Here is a 19,401-nt window from a genome sequence, read left to right on the forward strand (position 1 = left end):
GACCGGCTTTGTCTGCGTCGCTGCAAATTCCGCTCGTCCCCATGGATCTGCTTCCCCATATACATTCTGGGATTTCCTCGCCGTTACGAAATGCCTCCAAATTTTAGCCCCTTGCAACTTAACATTTTTCTTGTTGAAAACTATTCCCGAAGCGGGAAGTAAAAATATCCCCAGAATCTGTGGATTTTGGGGATTGGCATGTGTACGCGCGCGCGTCACCAAATCAAGTAATCCCTAACCCTAAGCTTCTGCCGCCATGAAATATAGCAAAAATAAAACAAAACAAAAACAAATAAAAAATCCTAATTGACACAAATTCGCTTTCGTTAAAAAAAATTTTCCTCACCATAGATTTCTTACAGGGAGAGAAAATAGCCTACAACACATGCACATATGCTTTTGACTTGCATGTTTTGTCTAAATCATGACAGTTTATGATACGTTTCTTAGTTTAAGTTTATAATGTATTATGTCAAGTTTATAATATATATTGTGATGCCACAGCCACATTTTACTCATACAGCATTTAACCACCTCAGAATTAAACTGCACTGTGGACAGTATTAAACCGCACTGTGGACAGTGACTGTAATACCATTCCAAGAATGGCTGGAGAAGCAGCAATACCAAGATTCCTGTGGCCCCTGTAGCCTATTTAGTGGTTGAGTGGCAGCTCCTGATACCCACTTCCCAATCAGATACGCAGCTCTTCTAAGTGCTCACAACCTGAGAATCTGCTTTTGAAAAACACCAGCCTGGAGAGGCTGCTCTTGTACAATATCACTTGCACTTATCTATGTGAATTCTTGCAGGGTTCAAGCCCTAATAAAGAATAATTATGTCTACAAATCTCACCATGTTATGTCTAAAGGTAAAATGCTGTTTGGGGAAAGGCAAAAATTTCTATTTCCTGAACTGAAATTTCTATCAGTCTTATCTGGTGACCTTCAAAGCAATCTGAACTATATTCAGCTGTTCTCCAAATTAGCAAATCAGGCTGGAGCAGTACGAAGGAGACTACTGTTTAAATCTCTGCTCAGCCATGTAGGACTGAGGGTAACTTCACCCATCACAGTGTACATACTTAAACTTAGCAAGGCATGTGTTTTGGCTGTTGTGCATTCTCCCCCTGAATCAAAATGGACCCTATAGGAAGGTATGACAGCAAAGAAAGCTGAAAAAATCTACTTGGTGCCTCAGTTGAGGTGACTTCATGGTGCATGAAATTCCTTCAGCCAGGGTCCCTGGCTGGACATCCAAGAATTTGGTGATGTTATTCGGGTCCCCATCCATAAGAAGTTATCACCTGCCTTACATAAATAACAGTCCTTCAGCCTAAAATGCAATTGTGAGGATTAAATAGGTGAGATGATCATATATACAATTCCAAGCAACATGGAAGGAAGTGGGATGGAAGTGTAAGAAATCAATTAGGCCCAGAAGTTTAGATGCCACAATTTACTTATTAGGATCAGAAGGTTTAATGTGATGTATGAAGAAAATACTTAAGTTCCAGAACGGTCTGTCCCAGAAAGCATGTGAACTAAGCCACTTCTGTTCATCTGTAGACCCAATAGTTGATAAGTGTGCTGAAGTATGGAGCCACTGTTCAACATTCAAGAGTAAAATGTACTAGCTGGATTTTTCAAAGTCACAAACCTACCTCAGGGAATTGTAGGTAAGAAGTAGAATAGGCCCCGAGGAATGCACCATACACATGGGATAGAAATTACAACATTTTGTATACATTTTACTATTCCTAGAAAATAAAACACCTGACACATAGAATTGTTAAAAAAATGTATTGGGTAGAATTTTAGCATTTGATCTGTAAGAGTCTTAATCACATACTGATAGTGCTAATATTTACAGCCTGTTTAAATAACATTTACTTGAATGTTCCATCAAACCCCATGGAAGCAGGTATGCTTAGAACTTAACTGTTATGAATGCACGCATATATCCTTAATTGCTACCTAGTAATGCATCTAGTACTAAGTACTAGACTTAAGGTTACAACTGATTGTTCTTAACTATGGAACGCTAACAGCACTATGCATGCTTATTCAGAACCAAGTCTGAGTTCAGGGAGCTTACCTCTGTGCATGTGACTGTACAATTGCAGTCTCAGTCACTCACTGCAATTCAGTGCAGCACAGTGGGAAGTGATGAAGCAGCCTTCCCCAACTTGGAGCTCTTTTGATATAGCTGGGAGTGATGAGACGCTGAATATGGAATGTGTAGTTCAACACATTTACAGGGCACCAGAGCGAGGGAGGCTAATACATACTACTGCACAGAGCACTGGGAATGTAAAGGCAAATGCAGATATTAGATTAAAACCAGCATTAGGCACAAAGATGTATAACTGTACAAAATAATCCATACACTCCTGATACATGGTCATGTTCATAGGGCTGTAATGATTTAATTTTAGAGAGAGGGAAGAGAGCTAATGAAACATCTTCATGACATATGAAATGTCTTATACATTTTGAGGTGATGTGCTTCCTCCAGGCTAAACTGAAACCTGATGAAGTTTCTCTTCCAAAACTCTGTAATAAACATGGAAAGTATTGTAACAAGTCTAAAGAGACTTGTTATTAGGATGTTTTCTGATTGTTTGTAACAATTTTCTATAACAACATCTCAGATTTTATTTTGTCCCTGAATTCAAAATATATAGGATACAAATTGCTCAAATAGTAACTGACAGTACCTGTTTTGTTTTCTTTCTCTTGTGATTTTCTGATGCTGTAGGATCAGTCCTTCTGTTTTTTCTTGCCTATGCTCATTCATTTCATTTATATGCCACCCCATAGCTGAGGCTCTCTGGGCAGTTTTATGTTACATTGTAGTGTTAAATAAAACAGTTTAATTGTTTCAAACAGAAATATACTAACCTAAAATTGTACACTAGGAATTGAACGTTTATCTTTAAGACATAGCTTGAACCTTAACTTGCCGTTCTAGTCTCTCAACAATGTTCTTCAAATGTTCCACGTCTTTGAGAAAGTACACATAGAGTTTTCTTTCCATCTGTTGTAATGTATTATTTTCCAATACTTTCTTCTTAGCTTTTATATCAGCAAGAAAATCCATAATAAGCTGATTTAATTTATTCAATTGAAATTCCAGCCAACTGAACTTCTCAGCAAGTTCCTAAATACAAAACACAGACAATAATGAGTTTTATGCATTTGAGTTTTGAATATGTGTAACTAGAGAAATAACCACCACCCTAACTCTTTAATTTTGCAACCTTCAACAACTGCCCATACATATTTGAACTGAGCTTTATTAAAAATTAATCTTAAAATCCTCAAAATTTACTTTCTAGATGAGTAAACCACAAGAGATTGGCTTCGCTCCGAGATGCCTTTTTGTGATTGCCACAAACCCTTCTCTGCTGTAATGCAGAGAACTCATAGGAGTAGCTTATGTCCTAATGAAGTTTGGAGAAGACAGAGGTTGGTGTGGATTCTGTCTTCCCCAATGGTAACTCCTGATGCAGCAGGAAGGGCCAGCTTCTGATAAGTGGGGGAACTGGAGCCTGTGGTGCCTACCAAAAATGGAGAAAGGATGTAATATCTACTGCCAGAACTAGATGCAGCTGGCGTCCAGAACAGGCAGCACCTTATTATGGTGGCCACAGCTATGCAGTTTGGAGCTAAAGAAGTGAAGCTGGCGGCTCATTCTGGAGGGAAAAGAAAAAGAGAACTGGAGGCCAGGAAATCCAGCTATCTTGCTCTTCCTGCAGCCAAATAACTGCTTCTAGCTCTGGAAGTGAGTGAGAATACTGTGAGTATACTGCATTGATTCTGAAGGAGGTAAAGCAAGAAAAGGGAAATTCCAGCTAGGGTCATTAGCACTCACTCCTGCCCACCTAGTTTATGGAGGCTTTCTATATATGATAGATAGAATGTAGCTAACAGTCACAACATTAAACAGATACATGGGCAAAAGGAGTAATATTCAATATTATAAGAAGATTATTACTCAGTATAAACACCCCCAATTTCAACTGATCATAATTCAGTTGATAGCTAAGCTTGATTACTTACCTGACTGCTAAGACAGATGCTTTCTCCACTGCAGTACATGGAATCACGGAGGGCAATTAGAGCAGCATCCATCTTTGACAGCAGAAGAGTTTGTTCTTGGCTAGTTATTGCTAGTTGATCAAGCACTGTCATTGTGTTTAGGTGTAATTTTTCAGCCATCTGCTCAAGGCCTTTGTGTGTTCTGAACAACTGTTTTAGATTTTCTCCTTCCAGAAGCTGACACAACCTTTAAAACATGAGTGCACATTAAAAATGGTATCTGCTGAACTACAACAAATCTTGCAAAATCAACCTGAAAATACAACAGAGTAGAGCCACTAATAATTCCATCAGTGAAACCCACTAGTGGAAACTTAATCTTCACTTCAGTAGGGTGGCATGAGCTTCAGCAGTTAAACTATAAACTATGTTTTTGTTTACCTAAATTTTGTGTCTTAATCAAAATATTTTACACCTTCACAGTACTGAATATCTTGTGTACATCAAGAAGCAACAATGCAATTCCATCCATTTCAATTCCGGGCTGTAATGGCAGCTGTGGAAAAGTCAAAGCATGGTAATACTTTTACAAGGCATTGCATGAACAGTTGCAACAGAGAACAAAATTTTGGGAAGGTCTTGGCCTCACACTATTAATCTATGTTTCCAAATATAGCCTCAATGTGGTACAGCAAAACATTGCAAAAGTATGCTGATTTTGGGACTCTTAAATTTAACACTGGACTGATGTTAATATCACTGGATCATTAATCCAGATCTGAATTTTTGGTTGAGAATTTACTCAGATGAAAAAGTACATACAACACAAAGTTAAATCAAGAAAACAAAACTAAAATATAAGTCAACAAAAATATTTATGATTTCAATCAAAATTAAGAGGCTGTTGCTTTGCAAACTGGGATGAGCCTATATTCCATGGTTTAAATGGGCACCTGCATGCTTACTGTGTACAGGTATAGGCAGCACCACCTCAGCCTTCTTTAATTGGGAATCAGCTTAATGTCCCTATTCTGGCCTGACAGGTTGAGTAGGTTGATAACCACTTAACTTGTCATGTGCACACATGCATCAGAAATAGGTTAAAACATTGTACTTTAACAATTACTTACTATTAGCAGCAAATTTTATGCATATGCATGTGGTTTATCTGAAAGAAAATGCATTGATTACAGTGGAACTTCTTTCCACAGTGAGGATTAGGATGTTAGTTTTCCATCACACTTTTCTACTACTTAGTGTTTTAATATTTCAGTTTGACAGAACAATTGCTAGGTGCTTACCTATGTGTGGCAATATCATTTGAATCAACAGTGCTTCTCAGTACTTTATGATGGGATACTGAAGGCTCAGACATTATTTCTAGTGTTTCACCCAAAGTAACATTGCTCTGTTTCAGATCCTGCACCATATTTTCCAGCATATGGCTGTTTTCTCTAAGTTTTCTCAACTCAATTTCATAAGCCAATTGAAGAAGTTCAAATGAGGCCTTCTGTTTGATCAACTGGTTACAAATCTGATCTTGTCTTGACATGAAATAGTCCTGTCGAGCAATCTGTAGATCAAAATTACCCCTAACCACAGGCATGTTCAATAGCTCTTTATCTTCTTTTAGCAGCAAAGGTAGGGTTTCATTGTTTATCTGAGCCAAATGTTTTTTTATTTTAGAGATGTCATTGTTCAAACTAGAAATTCTAGCTTCAAATCTTTCTCTTTCAGGAGTCTGCAAAAGAAACATAAGATCCTGTAAACCACAATTGTCTATTCAATCCACACTCACTTCACTAAAAAGTTCCAATTTCTCATATTATAGTTTTAAAATAAGGAAGATAAAAATGTCAATAAAATTTATTCATCATTTTAGGAAATGCATTTATCGAAAGGCACTTAGGATGCAATATTATGGTCCCTGGAAGGGTGTCCTAAAGGTTGGGATAGGTTTTTTGGCTATTCCTCTTTGAGAAATATCTATTCCTCTTTAGCCTTGAGAAGAGAAGACTGATGGGAGATATGACAGAACTGTACAAGTACAGTGGTGCCTTGGCTCATGAACACCTTGGTTCACAACCAAATCAGGTCACGAACAAAAATTTCAGGAAAATTTTGACTTGGGTCACGAACTCCACATTGGGTGGCCACCAAGATCGTGACCATCTGCCCCCACCCCCCACCATGGGGAGATGGCCACAATTGCAGTTGCATTCGGGCACAGAAGACATAGAGGAGCTGACGACAGAAGAACTTGCTGAACTCCAGAGTGAGCAGCAGAAGGCACTTGCTGAGGAGGATTCCACTGAGGAAGACAGGGAGGAGGTTAGCAGTGATATGATACAATCCGTTATGAAAAAATGGAATGAGTGCCAGGATTTCTTTGAGAAGCACCACCCCAACATAACTGTAATGAACAGAGTGTTGACTCTGATGAATGAGAATGTGGTCTCTCATTTTCGGAGGGTTATGCAGCACAGGAAAAAACAAGTGACTATAGATTTTTCACCAAAATTGACCCTGCAGCTAAGAGACAAAGAAGAGAGGAAACCCGTGAAAGAGATCTCCCCAGTGTCCTTATGAAGGGGGACTCTCCCTCAAAACAATAACCTCCCCCCACCTAGGTTAGTGTTCTCCACTGTACTGTAAAGTACTTTGTTACTTTGTTGTTCTTTGTCACTTTGTTTCCAATTTTTCTGATTAAAAAAATAGTTACAGAATGGATTAACCTTATTTACACTTAACCTTATGGGGAAATTTGACCTGGGTCACAACCAATTTGGGTCACAACCAGAGTCATGGAACGGAGTTCATGAGCCAAGGTACCACTGTACTTGAAAGGCTGTCACAAAGAGGAAGGACGGAATCTCCTCTTGATCATCTCAGAGTGCAGGACACGGAATAATGAGCTCAGGTTAGAGGACGCCAGATTTCAGCTAGATATCAGGAAAGATTTCCTGACTGTTAGAGCAATACTACAATGGAACCAATTACCTAGGGAGGTTGTGGGCTCTCCCACACTAAAAGCATTCCAGATGCAACTGGACTGCATCTGAGAAGGATGGTTTAACTTGGAGTTCTGCACTGAGCAGACGGTTCGATCTGAAGGCCCTCCAGCCCCCTCCAACTCTACTATCCTGATTCCAGCCACCAGAAAAACTTCCTTGAACCATGGACAGCAAAGTTTAAAAAGAACAGTGGATAAGATACATTTTATAAACATGCTGAAAGAAGCTACAGATCCTCAACCCTTCCATGTCCTGATATACCCCAAGAACACGTGGCTATTACATCAGCCCTGGAGCTGACAGTTTACTTTCCTCCTACTGACATACGTGTGAAGGGACGTATTAAAGGGGGGAGGGTACCTCAGAAAAGAAAAGGAATTCCCACTGTTCCTCACTTCATTCCACTTAAATGAATCATAGAGTCATAGAATGACAGAGTCGGAAGCAACCATTAAGGCCATTGGGTCCAACCCCTTGCTACTGCAGGACACCAATTACACCAGCCAACCATTTACACCATTTATAATGGCATGAATCCAGCAAGGTTTGGATTCTCTGGAAGCTCAAATGACGGAACAATCCACACCAATTGGTAGGATTGCAATATTATAGTCTTTTCAAATCAGTGAATAACCCTCTGAACCTACTGAATTAAAGAATGATCCATGTAAATAATGAACCAGAAAATGGGAAAAGAATTGTAAACTTGGCATAATATGTTAGGAGCTGGGGGAAGGTACTGTACCAGATATATCTGGGTTTTGACTCTTATTGAGCATGATTTAGAGCAGGGGTCGACAACCCCTGTCCTTGTAGGCAATATGTTGAGGGGCACAGGGAGGTAGAGGTTAACCAGGCCTGAGGAAGAAGTTAACCAATTTATATGCATCATTATTGAGGAAATATATACAGTACCTCTGTGGAACTCAGTCCAAATTATGTGGCTACATTTTTCCTTGGTGATTTAAATCACTGCTTTAATTACCTTTCTTTAAATCAATCTGCCCTCCAAAAATCATTCCAGTTAGTTTCTACTGATCACCAAACTTCAAGAGACTGGGAAAGACAAGCCATTTTATCTGGGATGTCTGGCCAACAACTCCAAAAATCACAGAACGAATGGGGAAGTGTCAGCCCCACATCCTCTACTTTTCCTGCTGGAGATGAATCAAGCTGCCAGAGTAGGGAACAGAGAAATCATTCTGTCCCCGCTCAAACAGCTTGCTTGGCTTCCATGTTTGGAAAAAGAGGCTTCTGCTTCTCCGTGCCCAGTACAGAAACGCTGCAGGTTGCTGAGGGTAGAACAGAGCAATCTGTTCTTCCATAAGCAGTGTGCCTGGCTTCTGTACAGGGCAGGGAAAAAAGAAGTCTGTTTCCTGCACACCACAGAAGCCAAGTGAACTGTCTTAAGCAGGGACAAAGTGATTTCTCTGTCCCGCCGTCAGTTCTAACAGGATGTGCATGGATGAGTGAGAATGGGTGTGCAGGAGAAAGTGTGCATTGGTGATTTTAAGCTAACATCTTCACTGCCACTCTTTCTGTCTCTGCTTACAAACTATGGGGTGATGGTGATCAGGAGAGAGTTTACAAGGCTAGAGAAATGGCTGTAAGCTTGCCTAAGGAGGCTGTGCAGTGACCAAGATTCCTGCTGATGGAACGTGGCCCTTGTGGAGAAGGCATTCAATACTCTTGAGTTACAAGGTTAGGATTGTCTCATCTGTTTGCCAATTTAACCTTCCAAACAAGCTCGACATTATCATCATACTATCACAGGAGCTTGTGTCAGCCTTTTAATCTGCCAGGGTGTGTGTGTGTGCGTGTGCGCGCAACTTGGTTTTATCCATGCATTGGTTAGAATGGCTAAGGGCACAATCTTGTACGTGCTCAGGAAAAATAACTCCGACAACTCCCAGCATACCAGAACTGCAAACTTAATTGAGGGGGAAGAATGAGAACATGCATGAAGCTGCCATTGTCTGAACTATCTCTGGAAAGGATGGGATAACTCTCTGCACCCTCATTGATAGATGCAAGCACCTAAAATAGGATAGAAAGAATGAAAGGGAAGCTTTACCATAAATGTTGACCTATCTATGAAAAATCTTGAAGTGACCCTAAGTATGCCTGTCTGAATGTTAAAACTTATCCTGTATCTCCAAGAAGTGCCTATTCCCTGACCACACCAGGTGTCTGAACACAGGAGAAGTAGGATCTCCTTTTTAAATATGGGAACTCAATATAGCAGGTACCATGGGTTAAGAACAAAGAGTCATTAACATTCCTAACTATCAATGTTTTAAGAAACTTACTCTTTTTAAATAGTCAGTATTTTCTTCTGCCCACCGAAGACCTGATCTCAAGCTTAGATTCTTAGCTTCCTGTTGAATCAGTTGATGCTGAGCACAAACATATGCCATCTGCAGCCTAGTCAGCTCTAATCTTTCTCCACATACATCACTGCTCTTTTCATAACTGAATGTATTCCTTATATCAATAAGCTGGAAATTCTCTTCATTAGAACTCTCAACGAGCTCAGATATGCCTTGAAAAAATTGCTTTTTTGTATACAAAGTAAGAGCAGCAGTGCTTTGTTCTTCCTGACCCAAGTATTTATCTAAAGGAAGTTGGACTAGCAGCACAGGATGAAGATCCAGCTCTTGTTGTTTTGTTGCTCTTGACGCAACAGCAAAGAAAGAGGTCAGTTTTTCAACTTGCTCGGTAAGATACTGCAACTCATTGTTTATCTTTGTATTCATGACAGTGAAAATCCCCTGACTCTCTTTCAGTGTTTTAGGTGTTTCCTCTCCTTTTTCTTTAAGCTTCTGCGACATAAGATTATTGCTTGAGGCCATAAATTGAAGTTTGATACGACGATGTATCTTTAGCTGCTTCATCTTTTGAAGAGCTTGAAATTCATCTTCTAATATTTTAAGATTCTCTTCATCATCTTCTTCACAAGTATTGGTGTTTAGTTCAAGAGTGGTGCAAGTCTTGAGAACTTCATCTAAAGCCTCCAGTTCCAATAGAGGTTTTGATGAATTAAGAAGCACATTATGTGCCTGCAGCTCTGCATCAGATAATGCATGATGCTCGTTCAAAGTGGTACAAAACCATTCCAAAAATGACTTATCTTCTAATGTTTCAAATAACCAGTCAAAGTCTTCTCCATTAAGACAATCTGCTTTTGAAAATTTTATCTTCTTTAGAGTTTCAATGAACTGTATTCCACAATCCATAATTTCAACTTTGGGTGTGTGTAGATGCTTGGTTATAGACTTCAGAATAACTATCGGAAACAAAATATAGTGTGATTAACAGAACTCAAAACTTTAAAGGCACATTCCTATCATTTGCACTCTTGAAGCTTATAAACGCCCAAACTCAGAAGCTTACAAGCATCTGGAGCAGCATAGGAAAACTAGAGGTAGGATCCCTATCTCCTTTCACCTCCTACCATGCTTTTCAGCTAGATGACTAATTTCAGCTAACTAGCAGAGGTATCTCAGTGGAGGAGAAAAGGAAAATGGTTTGCCATAAGTATACCTTATATCCTGGAATCTCCTGTCTGAGCAGAGAGATGATAATACTCTACAGGTACTTGAAATGCTGTCACAAAGAGGAAGGACAGGATCCTTTCTGAATCATCCTATTTAAATGGCTACTAGATGATGTCTAGATGGGTAACTAGATCTGTGCCACCAGGAGCCCGCACCTCCTGGAACTCGCTGCTGCTCCGTCACCTGCTGCTGCTGCACAGAGGCCAGGACCACCGGCCCAGGCCCCTGCTCCAGCCCGCTTCCCCCGGCGTGTGTGAGAGACGCGCCGGGATGGGGTGGGGCACGGGGAGGGGCCCTGCGGCCTGCAAAGCGCCAGCAGCGTCTGGGGCCGGCCCCCGGGAGCGAACCAGCGCATCAGACGGCCCCACCTCCATCCGCGCCGCCCGGAACTTGCCGCTGCTCCGTTGCCCGCTGCTGCCGCTGCCGCACCCAGGCCACGACCACCGGCCCAGGTCCCTGCTCTGGCCCGGATGAATTCAACTGGATGAATTTCAGTTGTTGCGGCCTGATGATGTGGACAAGGTGCTTGGACACGTACGCCCTACCACCTGCTTACTAGACCCATGCCCATCTTGGTTACTTAACAAAGCCAAGGATGGGATTGGGACCTGGATCCTGGAGGTGGTCAATGCCTCTTTAAGAGACGGTCGGGTACCTTCCTCTTTAAAAGAGGCAGTAGTCCGGCCAGTCCTAAAGAAGGCATCCCTGGATCCAGACATGGCCGCCAATTATAGACCGGTGGCCAACATCCCATTCCTGGGCAAGTTGCTAGAGCGGGCGGTGGTGGGACAACTCCAAGCATTCTTGGGTGAAACTGATTATCTGGACCCATTTCAGTCCGGCTTCAGACCTGGGTACAGCACTGAATCTGCCTTGGTCGCCCTGTACAATGACCTGTGCAGGGAAAGAGACAGGGGGAGTGCATCCCTGTTAGTTCTCCTGGACCTCTCAGTGGCTTTCGATACCATCGACCATGGTATCCTTCTGAATAGGCTAGCGGGATTGGGAGTTGGAGGCACCGCGTGGCGGTGGTTCCGCTCCTATCTCAACAGCTGATTTCAGAAGGTGGTGCTGGGGGACTATGGCTCTGCCCCATGGCAGTTATGCCATGGAGTTCCGCAGGGGTCCATTTTGTCTCCCTTGCTATTCAACATCTACATGAAACCACTGGGAGAGGTCATCAGGAGGTGTGGGCTGCGGAATCATCTGTACGCTGATGATACCCAGCTCTACCTCTCGTTTTCCACCAATCCAGGTGAGGCAGTGGCTGTGCTGAACCGGTGCCTGGCCGAGGTAATGGGCTGGATGAGGGCCAATAAACTGAAGCTCAATCCAGACAAGACGGAAGTCCTGTTGGTGGGTGGCTCGGGCCTTGGGATGGGGGACTTGGGCCTTGTCCTAAATGGGGTTGCACTCCCTCTGAGGGATAGGGTTCACAGCTTAGGAGTGCTCCTCGACTCTGAGCTGTCTTTAGAAGCTCAGGTGACGGCGGTGGCGAGGAGCGCCTTCCTTCAGCTTCGGCTGATCCATCAGTTGCGTCCCTTCCTGGAGGACGACTGCCTGGTGACAGTGACAAACGTGTTGGTAACTTCCCAATTTGATTTCTGCAACGCGCTCTACGTGGGGCTACCCTTGAAGACGGTCCGGATACTTCAATTGGTGCAGAATAGAGCTGCCAGGCTGCTGACAGGGACTGGGCGTTGTTCTCATATAACCCCAGTTCACTGTCAGCTCCACTGGCTCCCGATTGAAGTCCGGGCCCAATTCAAAGTGTTGGTTATGACCTATAAAGCCCTCAATGGCTTCGGTCCTGGGTATCTAAAGGAACGCTTGTGTCCATATATGCCCTCCCGCCCCTTGAGATCAGCAGCAGATGCCCTTCTCCAGGAACCCTCTGTGAATGATATTAGGAGGGTGAGTACCCGGAGGAGGGCCTTCTCTGCGGTGGCACCCCACCTATGGAATGCGCTCCCCAGAGAGGTCCACCTGGCACCATCGTTATTTGTTTTTCGGCGCCAGGCTAAGACCTTTTTATTTAAAACTTATTTTAAATGTTAATCTATTGGTTATTTGTAGGATTTTAAATCTTTTAAGCCGAGATGCACCGGGTTTTAATATTTTTATTGTATAATTTTGTTCTTGTTGTGAGCCACCCCGAGGCTTTGTTGCGATGGGGGCGGCATAAAAATGATTTAAATAAATAAATAAATAACTGAAAATTCAGAGTATGAACTCTGATAATTCAGAGTATTAAATGATCCAAAACGGGGCAGCAATTAATGGGGACTGACTCATGAGAACATATGATGTCAGTCCTCTTCCCGCTGCACTGGCTGCCAGTTGAAGTCCAGGTCAGATCCAGAGAGCTAGTACTAACATTCAAAGCCCTAAATGTCTTGGGAACAGCTTATCTGAAGGATCCTCATCCCATACGTACCTACACAGACACTGAGGTTACCTCTGGGGTCCTTCTCTGGGAGCCCCTTCCAAAGGAAGTGAGGCAGGCGGCTATCAGGAGGAGGGCCTTTTCAGTGTAACACCCCACTTGTGGAATAAGCTCCTCAGAAACATCTTTTTAAAGCATCTTAATTTGTGTTAACCACTGAGAAAGGCTTGGCTCTTGGGAAGTATACAAATAAAATAAATCAATAGCTCCTTCCTTGGAAACTTGCTCCGAGATTAGAGAAGGGACTCCATCCTCACCGCCACAGCAGAAAAACCACACTGGCTGTAGCTGTGAAGTTGCAGCAGTGACCTCAGAGACAGGTCACTTGGGGAAGACAGGCACCACCAGTATAAGTAGTATCCTGCCAGGACCTCAGCAGCCTCTCCTTGTGCTCCAGAGCAAAAGACTTAGATGGTCTAAATTGGCTGTTTTACATCATGGGGGAAGTATGGAAGCAACCTTCCCCTCCATACCCTCCATAGGGTGTCTGTAATTTTCTCATTTCAGAGTTTTATGGGCAGCCTGATTGAATTGCACTGCCTCTGTGATTTAAATGTTACATTTATGTTTACACAAGAATACTTGCAAAAAGACAACAACTTGTATTTGTATTACATTAACATTTAAGAAAAAACAAAATTATACTGGAAACTGTTGATACACACTATTTTATCAGTGCACTATTTTACTGTGCATATGTTGATGACTCAGACATTTGAGAAAATTTCAACTGTCTTCCATTTAGGCTATTGGGGCATCTTCAGTTTCGCTGTTCCTATTCATTTGTTCTGTTTCAGACTGAAACATTCATTCATTCATTCATTCATTCATTCATTCAAAGTTTTTATATGCTGTCCAATACCAGAGTCTCTGGACAGCTTACAAAACAACAACAACAGCACAACAACATACCAGCAAACAACACACTGCATCTGACCATTAATGATAAAAACAAAGATAAAACTAATTAAGTGTTAAAATGTTGGGAAAATAACAAGGTTTTTCCCTGATTCTGAAAAGAATAAAGCGATGGTGCCAGGGAAACCTCCCTGGGGAGCGTGTTCCAAAGCCAGGGCACCACTGGTGAAAAGGGCCTTCTCCAGGTAGCTACCCTCCTGATTTCCTTCAAAGAGGGCTCCTGGAGAAGGACCTCTGCCTCAGATCTCAAGGGGTGGGCAGGCACATGGGGAAGAAGGTGCTCTTTCAGGTATCCAGGCCCCTTTTAGATCTGCAAAGTCCAGTCTGATTTACAAATAACTTAAATAGTCTATCAAAGCAAATCTCACTGTCGCATATGAGATCTTCAGAGAAACTACCCTAAATCCCCTCACATTGCTAATCTGCAAAAGCTTAAAATCTGAACCAAGCCTTCTCTTCATGTTTTCCCAGATTTCAAAGTAATGGCGGTTTGTCTCCCAAAAAATGCTTCCCACGTCTAGCTTGCCTCCCTCATAGCTTGCTTGCCCCCTTCCTTCTGGCTAGATGAACAAATGATAAGCCATCTCTCCAACTGCCTAGATTTCTTGAGGCACTTACCTGCAATTACTTGTAATTTCCCCAACAGAAATGTGTCTGGAAACTTTGCCACTGAAAAGCAAGGGGCATCTGCAACTGTTCTGTCCCTACGAACTACCCTTAATCCAACCCATCCACTGGAACCAGTGCATATGATGTGTACTTCATCTTTGTCTAAACTCCTCTGCAAAAGTTAGCTTTGCCTCTCCTCCTCGGCCAGGTTTGTACTGAGTCATCTGCCCAGCAGTTTATCAGCAAAACATTTGACATTTTTATGCTTATCTAAAAGGACAGGATGCACATTTCTTGTGCATATTATTTTGCATGCTTTTCCTGTTGTGCATGTGAGGCAGGGAGCAGCTTTGGTGGTGTACAGTTTCCTCTTTACAGCATTTGATAACTTTGCAGTTGGTTTTGTTGTTTTCCGCATTCCTGATTGTAGCTATCAGGCACCTAAGTGTTACAGTGCTTACCCAATTCCAAAAGGCACGTGGCCTGCCTAGAGTAACAAGTTGCAAAAAGAACAAGAATCCTATACCTTAAATACTTGTGCAAAAGAAGGAATATCATCTTCTGGATGACATAAATATAGGAATTGTTCTCTTTTGCATGTGGTCACTCTGCCAAGCATATATCCTAAGTTTCCACATATCTCTGCAGGCATCTATTTTCCAAACATGACACAGAAGCATTCTGATTCATTTAAACAAGTTTGAAAGAAAACCACTGTTCTTGCCCCGTTGCACAGACAATTTTTGAATTTAATGTAAATTTAAGACTGTGGTCTACTTTGGGTAAGGGAATGAGTCCCTCTAGTGGCAGGGACACTTTTGCAAATACTCATTCTTTTTTTATATATATACTTTTCTCAGGAAAGATCCATTTTGATTCTAAACACCTGAAATGGTAGACTTGGTAAGCCTGACTTTAATTTGCACTATGTACTTAACTGGATATTTTCCTGTTGAAATAAATGGTATTTAGATGCACCCTGCTTCTGGAATATGTCCATTATGCAGAATGCAATCTTAGAAGATTCCAGTATAATTCAGAGCATCAGTACAAATGCAAAAAGCCGAGTATGATACTGGCATATTCAGCAGTCCCAGGCAATATGTTGGAGAACCAGACAATAGACGTTTCCAAGTCATCAAAGAATTATGGCACTGTGGAAGGCAAGCTGAGAGAAGCAACCACAATCAAGATTTGTTCTCTGGCAAAAAGACTGTAGTTGTTTGATGTTAAGAGTTTTGCTCTCTTCCTATTCTCTTGACAAATTGTTTGACAAGAAAGATCAAGATGCTCTTATTATTCTCTTGACAATAACCTGAGCAGAAAACAAAAAAGAGCCCCTTAAAAATTGTTTTTCGTGAACTCAAAAGGTTCATCCAATTAGTTCATTGCACTGTTGTCAAGAAATCTTTGAGGTGCAAGAGACAGCCATGCCCTTTATGCATATTCTCATACTGCGGAAATAATATCCAGAGAGGTAGCCGGATTAAACTGGAGTAGCAAAACCAGAGATCTGCGGCCTTCAAAACTCACACATCTATTATGGTATAAACTTCTGTGGATAGGAGACAACTTGATCAGATCCACCAAGTGGTATCCTCAGATAGCAGGGAGGGTATGTGTATGCAGCCCACAGCCATCCCCAAAACACACACACAGCAAAGAGAGAGAGAGCCAATGTAGTGTAGCTGATACGACTGTTGTGCTGGGACTTTGGAAATCCAAGTTGTAGTCTCCACTCAGCCAAGAACTGAATAACATGAAGCTATTTACTATCTCTCAGCCTCACCTACCTCACAGGTTGTTGCCAAGTCAAAATGAAGAGGAAGACCAGTATATAAGCCATCTTTCATGCACCTGATCAAGTAGCCAACTAACTGTACTGGGCAACAGGCCAGAAAGTGTCATTTTTCCTACACATTTTAGTCAGAAATACCTGACTAACTGTACTGAAGCCTGTTAATGGAACACAGGAGCCTAACGCAATCATACTTCGGGACTTCTGTTTACCTGTAAGCATGCTGAACTTGGTATATCTGAATGATACATGAGTCACGCATGTGTGAATTGATGCAATTAATGATGCGGTTCCTATGTAACAACCCATAGTCTCATTAGCCCATAAGTTATTACCTAGACTGAACCTATGAAATGGCTGCCAGACAATCAAGCAAACTTTGGGTTCCCAAAACAGCAAAACTGTTCGTTCCCACTCCCTTTGCCCACTTCTTCCCTGTATATCATATGCCTTTGTAGCAATACCCCAAAGCACAGCTTTTCTACCCCGAACAATTCTCTCTCACTGCCTTTGGAAACTGGTTAAACAACCCAGGAACAATCCACAATTTGGGGTTTACAAAACCTAGAGTCATGGTTACCATGTTCACACATCATGACACCCCATAGCCATGTATATTCCGGGTTGTCATTAGCTCATCATGGTTAAAAGCAGAATCTGTTTACCCATAAGGGATTATCATGGGTTAAGAGGCAATAATGGTTTGTGGCAGTGTTTCATGAGATTCCAGCCACTGAGTCTTAATCCAGGGTTGTTAAAGTATGAGTTAATACTCTTGCCCAGGCTGGTGTAATTTTTGTATCTCAAGAGCTGCATGAGACCTCCAACACCTAACCCGAGGACTGCACAATGACTTACATTTCCATACTGTAAATTAAAGTGTTCACAAAATATTTAATATACACAATTACTTAATTAACCATTAAACAAGGTAGAATAAATTTTAAGATGATTTTAGGACTAATGGATGAAAAATAACCCTTTGTGGGCCACATGGTCTCTGTGGAAGTCACACTTCTCCTTCTCTGACCATATACCAAGCACAGTGGCTCCTCCTCTGGGTGGCCCATCCCTTTCTTCTCTTTCTCCTGCCCAGAAGCCCACCCATATGATCCACCTGGCCCCTCCTTCCTTCTTGAAATTGGTGTGATGAGCCTTTTGTTCTTGAATAGATGATCTCTCCCAAGCTTGTGGGGGGACAAGCTGCTGGCCTCAGGAGAGCTTGCCAAAATCATGCCCATGCCATTGTTGGGATGTGGATGGGGGGGGGGGTGATGGGTTCTGAGCAGCAAGAGGGCCACTGAACAAGGCCTGGGGCTCCATGCGGCTCATGCCCATGCTCAAGCCCATGTCTGGGTTGCACATGTTGCAACCCTCCCCCTCACTACCCAAACAGGAGGTCACATATTCGAAATGGCCACACATGCCAAGGCTAAATATATGTTATATAGGCCATGAAAAGCCACAATGTTATGCAAAGTGGACCACTGAGAATTTATCTTCATTCCTGTCTTTATTTTTGGAATGATCCAGTTTCAAGCACCAAAAGCATATTATAAGACATACAAAGATGCCTCTTCTTTGCTACATATGCTCTATATATGCTCTTAGAGCATGTATATGCTCTAACCATTCTGTCATTCTCTTAAGATGTTTTTGGGCTCAACAGTCTTTTTGAGGTAACAGATGTAAACGGCTTCTCTCTGAAGACAGTTTTAATCATGTTAATTTATTTTTAATTTAGTGAACAAGGTACAGCTTTAATGAACAAAAAAAATACTCTGGAAATTTATAACCTACGATATGTGAAAGAATGCTGAATAGCCTGTACATACACAAGTATTTTTTAAAAAACACCTGGTAAATAAGAATTTTATTTGCTTTCAGTGGATTGATTTGGTTCTTCCAGGTCCAACATGAAGGGTTTGTCATAACCCATAAGATGGTTATAGTCTTGCGGATATTCAAAAAGTGATGGATTAACAAGCATTGATTTTGTTTTTGCATAGAATGTTGTAAACAACCTGCTGATGGCTGGAATCTTCACGTCCTTTTGATGGAACACAGTTTTCTTTTCTGCCAAAATAACATTATATGTAATAGCTGTGTAAGTGTCCGTTTCACCCTTATGGTACAACCGGATTACGTAGCCCCTGGTAATTAAATGCAGCATAACTGGTGTTATGAAGGTAAAGAATCCTATAATGCTGCAAAAGACAATTTGCATGGGAAGGCTATCGACACCTAGCCCAGTTTTGAAGAGGATCGTAGGCATTATGGAAAGGCTACAAATGCTGGTAGAATAAGAAAAAAACTTCACACCTGCAATACAAAGAAAGATGCTTAGAGGTTGAAAATTACTTTAGGACACAATCCTATGCAAGTTTAGATAGAAATAAGACCTACAACACCCAGCATGCCCCAACAAGATAAGCTTTTTATCTGCCTAAGGTTTTACGGGATTGCACCTTTGAAATAAAGACTATTTTTATTTCAAATAGTCTTTGTCCTCCTTTCAAGGCAGAAGGTCTCAAAAGGTGCCATACAAAGATAAAAAGCATAAACCAGTATAAAGCATAAAGATGACAGAAAAGTGCAAAACAGTGCATCAGAAGAAAGACAGAGTAAAATGGTATGCTTTAATGGCCTTGTTAAAAACCAGTAGCACTGCAGCATGGCAGAACCTGCTGGTAACTTACTCCAGAGAAATGGGGCCACTGCGAAAAAGGTCCTTTCTCATGGAGCTGTCCACCTAACTGCTCTCACAGCTAAGCGACTGAGAAGTACTTCTCTTGCTGTGTAGGCAGCCTAACATGGGCAAAGCTGGCCCTTCTAGTACTTTGGTTCCAGACCATTTAAAGTGTTTAACCTGATATATATTACTGTCACACAAGCAGATAATTCAAGCAGCATATAGCCCTCTACTAAGGTTGCAATGCTATACCCACTTGCCTGGTGGGAACCTTCCATGAAACTTCTGAGCCACGAAAATGCCCTGTAGTAGAGGATGGCCTTC

The 19,401-nt window shown here is 41.8% G+C and overlaps 1 protein-coding gene across 2 annotated transcripts in view; it reads right to left on the reverse strand.

Moving 5' to 3' along the window:
* Nucleotides 1-1,076: 1,076 nt before the first annotated feature.
* HAUS3 (HAUS augmin like complex subunit 3) overlaps nucleotides 1,077-19,401 on the reverse strand; it is a 22,800-nt gene continuing 4,475 nt past the window's right edge. Inside the window, exons 2-5 of one of the 2 annotated variants that reach the window (XM_044424059.1) lie at nucleotides 9,367-10,343; nucleotides 5,345-5,784; nucleotides 4,065-4,290; nucleotides 1,077-3,162 (exon numbers count right to left, since the gene is read on the reverse strand). In XM_044424059.1, coding sequence (XP_044279994.1) covers nucleotides 2,938-3,162; nucleotides 4,065-4,290; nucleotides 5,345-5,784; nucleotides 9,367-10,293 — 1,818 coding nt within the window. In that variant the 5' untranslated portion in view covers nucleotides 10,294-10,343 and the 3' untranslated portion in view covers nucleotides 1,077-2,937. The remainder of the gene's footprint in view (nucleotides 3,163-4,064; nucleotides 4,291-5,344; nucleotides 5,785-9,366; nucleotides 10,344-19,401) is intronic. The other variant, XM_044424058.1, reaches the window with a different exon arrangement.

Source organism: Varanus komodoensis, unplaced genomic scaffold, assembly GCF_004798865.1.
Source record: "Varanus komodoensis strain SLA01 unplaced genomic scaffold, ASM479886v1 scaffold14_1, whole genome shotgun sequence".
Taxonomy (NCBI): domain Eukaryota; kingdom Metazoa; phylum Chordata; class Lepidosauria; order Squamata; family Varanidae; genus Varanus; species Varanus komodoensis.